General features: G+C 41.6%; 1 protein-coding gene across 1 annotated transcript; it reads left to right on the top strand.

Moving 5' to 3' along the window:
- Nucleotides 1–5,359: 5,359 nt before the first annotated feature.
- LOC119766002 lies at nucleotides 5,360–9,049 on the top strand. The gene is made up of 4 exons (XM_038250318.1): nucleotides 5,360–5,485; nucleotides 5,572–5,948; nucleotides 6,023–8,192; nucleotides 8,576–9,049. The coding sequence occupies exons 2-4, from the start codon at nucleotides 5,575–5,577 to the stop codon at nucleotides 9,047–9,049; spliced, it is 3,018 nt and encodes a 1,005-aa protein (XP_038106246.1). The 5' UTR covers nucleotides 5,360–5,485; nucleotides 5,572–5,574.
- Nucleotides 9,050–10,484: the final 1,435 nt, after the last annotated feature.

The raw sequence follows: 10,484 nt of genomic DNA, 5'->3' as shown, positions 1-10,484 counted from the left end.
AAATATAGAATTCTTTGAAAATCGATTAATTTCATATTTTATTTCATAACTGTTCTTGTTTCAACGAATGAAATTGTTTTTTTTTATATATTTAGAGTTTTTTTTAAAGGTCCTATAAACATAAAACATAATAGTTTTTAGGACCTTTAAAAAACTCTAAATATATTACAAAAACAAAAATAAATTGCTTCCATCTAAGCTTACATCAGAACATAATATCGGTTTTATGAACTGCAAGTTTTAATATTCGACTGATTCGTACATGCTGCAAAATGGGTCAAAAAAAAAAAAAAAACTAAAAACACGCAACACTTTTTATTCAAGTTCCCAAGCACTTGAATGATTGAATAAAACCCCATCATAGATCTAATTGGTTTGTGTTTCAACATCAATCCAAATCTCAATCAAATGCAATTGTTTGGGCGATTGACTTTTTGGTATTTTTTACCCGTTTTTTTTTCATTCGGGTGGCTCAAGCTTTTCAAGTGTTTTGCTCATGAATTTGTCCCACTGTCCTGAACTCTTCAAAGTGATGATGAAAACACTTGAAACTGATCTTAAGATATACATAAAACAAGCAAATTTCAAAGTCAACGTGATTTTCCACTTGAATTTAATGTGTTTCACTGATTGATTTTAGCACGAGTTTTATCGATGGCTAGAAGCTAGGGTGGGCAAACATGGGCACTTATTTTAAAAATGAAAAACTGCGATTATTTTCAAAAAAGTAACCTTAAAATGGCTATAACTTGAGAACGGTGCACTTTATCAAAAATTCACTGAAGTACTTTTTGATTGCAAATTCGATTTTACATCGAAAATTCAAGTTGAAAATTTTTGCGACCAATAATTCGATTTTTTGAAAAAATCTGTATTGATTCAAAAAATTATAACTCGGTCAAAGATTTTTTGCCCATTCTGGAAATTCCTGAAAAGTTGACATTTGATGTCCTCTAAAACATATCCAAAATAAAAAAAATTAAAAATATTGTTTTTTTTTTTTGCAAATCATGTTTTATTGACAAAAAGTGAAAATAAAAATCACCAATTTTTTTTTACTGTGTATCATTTTTTTCAGTGTAGTCCATATCCATACCTACAACTTTGCCGAAGACACCAAATCGATCAAAAAATTCCTTCAAAAGATACAAATTTTGGAATTTTCACATATCATTTTTGTATGGACAGCTGCCAAATTTGTATGGAAAATTATATAAACGACCTAATGATGCGAAATGACATATCGAATGCACCAAAAAAGTTTCAGCCGGATAAAAAAATACAAAAATTAAAATTAAAGAAAAAAGACCGATTCCGTAGAGAACTGCTCTACTATTATTTTTCAACACCATTTAAAATTCAAGTGTTTGGCTATTGAAATTATTTCATGGCCAATCACCACAGTTTCAAGTGTTTTGCGATTGATATTTGAGTGCTCTGTACAGTAGGGTCAGATCATGTGCGAAACACTACGATGCGCTGTGGGAGTTTTGCTCAGTGAAGATGCCAGTTGCACCGATTTGTCTGTGTTTCACAGATATTTGAGCTTGTGTCAGACATTTTTTGAGGTGCACAGTCTTTAAAAAAACGTCATTACATTAATATTTTTCAAAACTATCAACCGAAACCTATTTCCTTTGCCTTCAAATGGTTGAAACGCAATTTCTGATGGAATTCTACACTCAAAAAAATGAGTTCGCGTAAACGTGAACAGAGTTCATGCCACTGGGAACCAGGAAGAAAACTGTTCAACTTTTATAGTGCATTGCACCATGAAAGTGAACAGTTTTCTTCCTGGTTCCCGTTAGCATGAACTCTGTTCACGTTTACGCGAACTCATTTTTTTTAGTGTATGACTGTAAATTGATATATTTGAATTTTAGATAAATATACAGACATACACAGACTTTTTTACAGACATTTCATAAAAAACATGTAAAAAATCGCCACAAATCAATTTTTCAACAAACTTTTGGTCGTTGAAAAGCATTTGAAAGAAGAACTCTTAAAATTTTAGAAAATTTATGGGTTGGAAGTTTGACTTGTGTTATGTGACTTTGCCAATGTTTAAAAAAATGTCATTTATTTAAGGGACAATTTTGGCTGTATTGTTTTAACTTGACTAACATTTCATATGTTTTAAGTAAAAAGAAGTATGCTGTAATTTTTCTAGTGCCCCAGACTATGCCTCTAAGCATTGTTTTAAATTTAAATGATAATGGTGCCATTTTATAGCAAAAAATGTGAAAACATGCCAATAATTGAGAAAGTCATTGAAAAAACATGAAAAAATTAGATAGGCGAAATGTAGATGTATGGTATGTGGTAGAATAGGCCGAATACTAACAAAAACAAACATAAACTAAACAAAATAAATCCAGAGTTTTTTTTGAAAAGGTCCTATAAGGTATTGTCTTTCATATGTTTATAGGACCTATTCAAAAAAAAAAAAAAAAAACTCTAGAAATGCAAATTAAAATACAGTAGTTGTTCGGTAACTGGGCTGGGAACGCACTATGGGCCATCTCCATACAAACAGGCGGCCAAATTATTTTTTTGCTTTTTAAATGTTTTTTCATACAAATTTGGGTAATTGTATGGTATTGAAATGATATACGTCGATTTTTATGACTTTTCATGTTTTTCAATAGTTGATTGTTTATAATAAATAGTCTTTTCATACATTTGCAAGTGCAACAGAATTGCGTATATATTAGAGTGTAACAAAAATTACTTTTTGGTGGGCATTCAGGGGTTTGTTCCGGTGGGCATACTGAGCCTAAATCCCAAATATGAGCTTGATTGGACGTAGCAGGAGCTGGCGCTCCGCCCTTCAATTTTAAATGGGATTTAACCCGTAAAAAAAGATTTTTTCAAAAATGTCACTTTTTGAGGCATTTTGGCCACCAATGCGTTTACCAAAAACATCACTGGCGTGTAGGCCAGATCCTTGCGCATCTTTTGGTATATTTAACATTGAAGTTTGGAGCATCCTGGAGCTCGGTACAGACCTTCAAAGTTTGGCATTTTTTTTTGAAAAATCGGTCCCAGCAAAATCAAATGGCGTCTCGGGCGTCGCGAGGTGCGACGCATATCTTTTTTGCCGGGGCCGATTTTTCGAAAAAATGCCTACACGCCAGTGATGTTTTTGGTAAACGCATTGGTGGCCAAAATGCCTCAAAAAGTGACATTTTTGAAAAAATCTTTTTTTACGGGTTAAATCCCATTTAAAATTGAAGGGCGGAGCGCCAGCTCCTGCTACGTCCAATCAAGCTCATATTTGGGATTTAGGCTCAGTATGCCCACCGGAACAAACCCCTGAATGCCCACCAAAAAGTCATTTTTGTTACATCCTAGTATATATTGTATTGCAAGTTTATATTATTAAATTATGGATAAGCTAATACATCCCCACTTTAAGGACACAACCCCTCCCTCCTGTTTCTTTCACCCCCCCCCCCTCTCCTCCCCTCCAACAAAATTTTGTTAAGCGTAATAAATTCATTTTAAGTCAAATATTTATTATTTACTGCTGTGTGTTTCTTTTGTGAGTCCATGCCATATAACTTGAGACCCCCTACCCTAACAGAAAAATTAATTTTATTCAAAATATTAACTATGAAGTAAAACGATAAAAAAAGAGTTTGTGACAGCTTCAGGATATGTCAAAGGTATTTTTTATGATGTTTTATACTAACCAACATAGAACTTAAATGTGAATCAGTTTCATGGATTGATCGCAGAAATTCATCATGCTAAGTCAACATTTTGCTGAATACTTTTTCCGGTATCAAACTGAGATTCTCCAGTTTCGCTTGAGAAACTTCGGTACGAATACCTTATTTTAACTAAGGTACTCAATGTAGGCAACAGAAAATTCCAATAAAGTCATTTCGAACTTCTTGAAACCAGGTATTGATTTTTGAAGCGACGATGCCCACGAAGTAGGTAGCAAAGCAAGTGAAATAAACGGGCGCATATGTAGATTGCAGCAAATTTTGATAAAACGTAAATGTTCAAAATGGCATATCTCCGAAAACGCAAAAAATCGCAGGCTGGAAATTTCAGCAATGTTAGATTATAATCCAATCTTTCAAGTGATCTTAGTTTCATGTTTAGCATCGGTTAGCAAAAAAAGTACTCGATTAACAAACACAAAAAAATAAGATTTGTCAAAAAAATGCTCCAGTTATTCGATGAAAACTTCAGTTTTTGGTTTAGAAACTGTGGCATTCCAGTTGAGAGTGTAGTTTGATCGAGCTGAATTGTGGGATTCCGGTTGAGAGTGGAGTTGGATCGAACTGAGTTGTGGCAATAAAGATGGAGTTGTTGGCTCCCGTTTGGTATGAGAATAAATATATAATTGTGTAGTTATTTACATAGTCCAAGATGTCACATTGGCGATCCTGCCATGTTAAATGTGAATTATGTGTTAAATGGCAGTTTTTACGGTTTTAAGTATAGTAATTGGTGATAGAATATTGTGTGGTTTGAGTCGAAAAAAAAGTAAGTAAGAAGAACAATGATGATAATCGCGGGAGCCAACAAACCCCAGAGTTAAGGAGCTTTCAGAAGTGTTGCCAGGAAAACAGAAAAATAAGTTTTAAAAATGAGTATGGTTTGAGTCGGGAAAGCCCTTGGCCAAACAATTAAGGAGAATTGAATTAACCACAGAATAAGAAAAAAAAGCGGTCAGTTGAGTCGGGTAAGCCCCAGGCCATATAAAACCTGTGAATTTAATCGATATTAGAGCAAAGTTTAGTTGAGTCGGGACAGTCCATGGCCAAACGAACACACAGATATTTAGCCGCTGAGCAGGATAACGTCCATTGCCAGCATCAGTGTGTATCGAGATGTGTATGCTGAGTTGGAGAAGACCAAAACCAGCAGGATATGGTAATTACCGAGCTGGATAGAGGATGCCTGGCCGGTTAAATGGTTTGCTGAGCAGTTTTAGACCTATGCCAGCAGTTGTTCCCGACTGAGCAGGGTAGAGCCCATTGCCAGTTAGCTATTGTAACTGAGCAGGATTAAGTCCATTGCCAGATCGAAATAAGATGCCGTTGTTTACTATTAGAACTTACCTTGCAAAAAAATTGATGATGAAAAAAAAGAAACGAAAAAAAAGTCAACAATTAAAATAACTGGTCGCACTGTTGGGTGAACTTTAGTCGAGTCAGCCGTTGTAACTGTCACGGAGAAGAGAGAGCTTTTTCATCGACTTTATTTTTGCTTGAGCAGAGCCTACTGAGGTGGTCGCATTCTCTCTGTTGGAAGGAGATGAAAATAGACTAGGCTGTGCGAGTTCTGAAAGTGTGAGTGAGAAGGCGGTATTTTGAACGTTTCGGTTTGGAAGACAGCACAAAGGAAAGTGTATTCTTTTGTTACTCGTCGCTGAAAACGGTGGTACAGAGTGATTCCTCCGCGGCGAGTCGCGTTTTTCTTTGCTTTAAAAAAAAAGTGGAAGTGAATTTTGGATTTCAAGGTATGAAAATCCGTTAGATTCCAATTGTTTTCTTTAGTTTTCGGGTGCCGTGTTAGTAGAACCGCTCTTCTTGTCAAAATTTTTAGGTCATGAGTGGCACGTGGGAGATCTCTGACGTAACGCCGTCTGACGAATCGTTTTTGGAGGTTAGGTACGTCGAGGCGCAAGAGGTGACACAGGGGTCCGGAAAATCCCGAGAGGCAGAATGGCTGTCTGGCACGTGGCCGTTGACGCCGTTCGATGGTACGCTGATGCCAAACAACCGGAAGTCAGAGTGGATCCGGTTCCGAGATCAGTTTAACCGCATTGTTTCCTGCAAGGCACCGGTGGGACCGTCCACAAAACTGACTGGTTTGAAGATCTTCGCGGGCGATTTCCTGCTCAACATTATAGAAATGCAGGAGAAACTGGTTGATTCGGAGTCAATTGATGTTTATTCGGACACGGTAGAGGCGCTCAACAGGTAAAAATAATGAAAAATGTGGGTGGTTCCAAAGTAAGTAGAGACGAATTGAATCGTGTTGATCAATCTCACAGGTACTTCAACCAAATCTGTGATTCGGCAAAGGAGAGGCTAAAGTTTCGTGAGATGAAAATGAGCGAGGGCGAACCGTTCGACGACTGGGTCCTGCGCCTAGAGGCGCAGGCGAAGTATTGTGATTTCGAGCTGAAACAGAGGGAAGAGGAGTTTTTGCAGGCTCTGACGAGACGCTCCATCCCGGACATCGCTGGCAAGCTGTACGAGGCATCGGACATGCTGGGGCGCGATCTGCAAAAGATCATTAATCACGGCAAGCATCTGGATGACATCAGGCGGGAAGCGGCAGATGCCGCTAAGCAGCTGGACGAGAGAGCTGGCGCAAGCGGAGGCCAACGCCACGAAGAAGAGGGGTTCAAAGCAGTGAACGTGGTGCGTCAATTCAAGCCGAAGGCGGAACGCGGTCGTTATTTTTCGGGCGGATCAACCAAGGGCTTCGCGGTGCCACAGAAAAGGTATCGCGACTGGCCTCTGAAGCGGGATGCGTGGGAGAAGATGTCCGTGGCTAACTGCACAAAGTGCGGTCGGGTGCATGGGCCAGGACAGTGCGCAGCTTTCCGCGTGAAGTGCTGGAACTGTGGCGTCTGGGGTCACTTTGCCGAGTGTTGCAAGAATCCCAAAGCCATGGAGGGGGGTTCGCGCGACCGACGTTACCGACCGGAATCCGTCAAAGAAGAAGCTGGAAGGATTAATCAGTTGCTCGCTCGGAATCAAGAGTACGATACCCCGCACGCGGCGATTGATCCGCGGTTGGTGAACTGTATAATCGGTACGGAGTGTGTGCAGTTCCTAGTCGATTCTGGTGCAACGGTGAATACGGTCACGGTTGGCGTCTGGGAATCCCTCAAAGCATGCTGCAAATCAGTCATGCACGATGTTGAGTTGGTTCCTCAAGAAGTATTGAAATCTTACGCCAAACAGAGTCCACTCGAAGTTGAATGTTCGTTCAGAGCTTATGTTGGCGTTAGGGGGAACAGTCGACCACTGCAATTGGCTAAATTCTTCGTAGTCAGAGGCACCGAGTTGTCCCTGCTGGGTTTTGAGACGTCGCAAAAACTAGGGCTGATCCGATTGGGACCAACAAGCAACGCAGTTCTGGATCCGTTGGGTGGTGATGCTGTATGTAGCGTACAGGCTGAAAGCTCGGAATTCCCAAAAGTTAAGTTGGCCCCGGTGAAATTTAAGGTGGACGACACCGTTACACCGCGACAGATTATTCGGTATAACATCCCAAAAGCATTCGAGAACGCCACCAATGAGAGACTACGAACGATGGAGAACAGCGGTATAATTGAACGAGCGGATAAAGAGAACGATATTATCACGCATGTGTCTCCGCTGGTCTTGGTGCCAAAGGGTACGAACGATTTCCGGATAGTTGTGGACTACAGAGCTGTGAACAAAGCGATCGTGAGGGAGCCCTACCCTATGCCATCACTGGATAAGATCTGGGCGGAGATTCCTAACGGAACACTGTTCTTCACCAAACTGGATCTTAGAGATGCCTATTTCCACATCGAGCTGGACGAGAGTGTACGTCATTTCACGACATTCATGACCGCGAACGGCCTTATGCGCTTTACGAGATTACCTTTCGGGCTAGCGAATGCCCCGGAGCTTTTTCAGCGGTCGATGGAGAAACTGATGGTCAAGTGCAAGAATATCGTCGTTTACCTTGACGACATTTTAGTATATGGGAGGACGCTCGAAGAGTTGCGGGAGTACGTTGATATGGTCAGGAAAACGTTGCAGGAAAACAATCTAACCATAAACGAGGAAAAGTCTGTTTACGATCAGAGATCGGTTGATTTCTTGGGCTTCACCATTGACGGAAGCGGAATTATGCCCGCCTGTAAGAAGATTTCCGATATCAAGCAGTTCCACCAGCCGCAGAACTCCGCAGAGGTGCGAAGTTTTTTGGGAATGATGACTTTTATTAGTCCGTTTATCCCAAATTTTGCACACAAGACGAAGCCACTCCGGGAGCTGCTGGCCGCAGAAACGAAATTTGAGTGGAGCGAGGAGCGCCAAGCCGCGTTTGAGTCCTTGAAGGTTGCGGCGGAAGACGATCTGGTGAAGAGGGGGTTCTTCGACGAGGACGACAACACTATATTGTACACGGATGCATCACCGTGGGGAATCGCTGGAGTTCTGGCTCAAGAAGCGAAGGTTGGAGGAGAGAGGCGGATTATTGCATGTGCATCGAAAAGCCTCACAGTAGCTGAGTGTCGCTATCCGCAGCTGCACCGTGAAGCACTAGCGATAATCTGGGCAATGGAAAGATTTGCCTACTACCTCCTTGGTAGGTCGTTTACACTGAGGTGTGATAGTGAAGCTTTGATGTTTATGACGAAAGGAAAGAGCACACGGAGAAAAAAGAGTTCCCAAAATCGTGAACAAGCGTTCATGAAAATGGGAACCTCGAACAAAGTGTTCAAATCCCATGGTACGATTTTGAAAAACGTACCATGAAATTTGAACACTTTGTTCGTGGTTCCCATTTTCATGAACGCTTGTTCACGATTTTGGGAACTCTTTTTTCTCCGTGCAAGGATGTGGGGAAACGGATTTTGTCAAGAGCCGAAGGTTGGTTGCTGCGTATGGATCATTATCGTTATGAATTCGAGCACGTGTCTGGCTTGGACAATATTGCGGACGCTGCATCCCGGATCAGCACCAAACGTGACGATCCGCAGTTTGGTGTTGGCAAGGAACCACAGGAGCTATGCTCGGTTACGGCAGATCCGGCGGTGATCAATGAGCATCTACTTGCGATGACGACTTCGGAGGTTAAGGAAAGATTCATTGAGGACAGCGAGCTTCAGACGGTGATCGAGTGGTTGGAGAAGGAAGAAAGGTGGCCAGATACGATCGTGAAATATCAGGCCTTTCAGCGTGAGTTGTACATGCAAGATGGATTATTGATGAAGCAGGAGAAGATCGTGCTACCAGCTGTTTTGAGGTGCCGTGCAATACGTGTGGCTCACCTGGGCCATCCTGGAATGTCAACAATGAAGAACTTTTAAGGCAAGGACTGTGGTGGCCGAGAATGGACCGTGAGGTGGAAGAATTTGTGCGCGGTTGTCCTGAGTGTCAATTAGTTACTAAGTCAAACAACACGCTTCCAATTGCGCTGACTGAGCTACCGGAGAACCCTTGGGATTATGTATCGATGGATTTTTCATCGGCGTCGGATATTAACTGTTGGAAAGCTCTCGTTCTAACGGACAACTATTCGCGGTTCTTGGTAGCGTTGCCAATGGAGAAGACAGACACAGAAGCCGTTAAAAGTGCACTCAAGAAAGTGTTCTACACGTACTACATCCCAAGAACACTCAAGGCTGACAATGGACCACCTTTTAACAGCACTGAGCTAAAAGCTTGGCTTCAGAGTGCGTGGGGAGTCAAGTTGATCCACAGCACACCGCTGAACCCAACCGAAAATGGGTTGGTGGAACGAAGTATGCAGGGAATAAATAAGATCTCGGCGATTGCGAAGCTAGGGAAGAAGAGTTGGAAGGAAGCGCTGGCGGAGTACGTAGCTGCGTATAACACGTGGCCGCACCATGTGACGAAGGTACCACCGGCGGAGTTGATGTTCGGTCGCGTGGTCAGGGGTCTTCTGCCGGACGTGAGAACTGAACGCCGCCAGGTGATGGATGAAGAGCGGGACCGTGACAGGACAGCCAAGTTTGACCGGAATTCCAGGGAGGACATCAGACGTAAGGCATCAGGGTTAGAGTTTGCAGTTGGTGATACGGTGTTGGTGGCTTAAACAAAGCGAGATAAGACGGACACGCACTACAAGAACGCTCTGCACAAGGTGGTGGCAATAACTGGAGCTGGTCGAGTAACAGTAACTGACTTAGCTACTGGGAGATCTTTTGATCGCAGCGCTAAATGTCTTAAGAAGTTTGTGAGACGGCAAAGCAGTAAGTTCATTGTATTGTTATTTTGTGACAAGATGATTGGATTTTTTTTTATTATTTTAGTTATATATTTTTGTTTTGTTTTATTTTATTTTCAGCTGAGCTTGAGGAAGGAGGAGAATCGGATGAGGAGCAGCTGAGCGGCGGTGAGGGAGCATCGAATGTTTCGAAGGGAAACGATTCCAAGGACGAGCAACCTTTGGCGAAGCGTCGTAACACTAGGGAGATCAAACGCCCTGAAAGATATTTGAATAATGTACGTTAGTTAACGAATCCTTGCGTGGATGATTTGGTAAGAGGCTGAACCGGTAATAAAAAGTTTAGTAACAGTTTCGTATTTATTGAAGGGGAGGATGTGGCATTCCAGTTGAGAGTGTAGTTTGATCGAGCTGAATTGTGGGATTCCGGTTGAGAGTGGAGTTGGATCGAACTGAGTTGTGGCAATAAAGATGGAGTTGTTGGCTCCCGTTTGGTATGAGAATAAATATATAATTGTGTAGTTATTTACATAGTCCAAGATGTCACAGAAACT

Source organism: Culex quinquefasciatus, chromosome 2 (genome assembly GCF_015732765.1).
Source record: "Culex quinquefasciatus strain JHB chromosome 2, VPISU_Cqui_1.0_pri_paternal, whole genome shotgun sequence".
Taxonomy (NCBI): domain Eukaryota; kingdom Metazoa; phylum Arthropoda; class Insecta; order Diptera; family Culicidae; genus Culex; species Culex quinquefasciatus.
The sequence above is the reverse complement of the archived record's forward strand: the minus strand, read 5'-3'. Positions and strand labels throughout refer to the sequence as shown.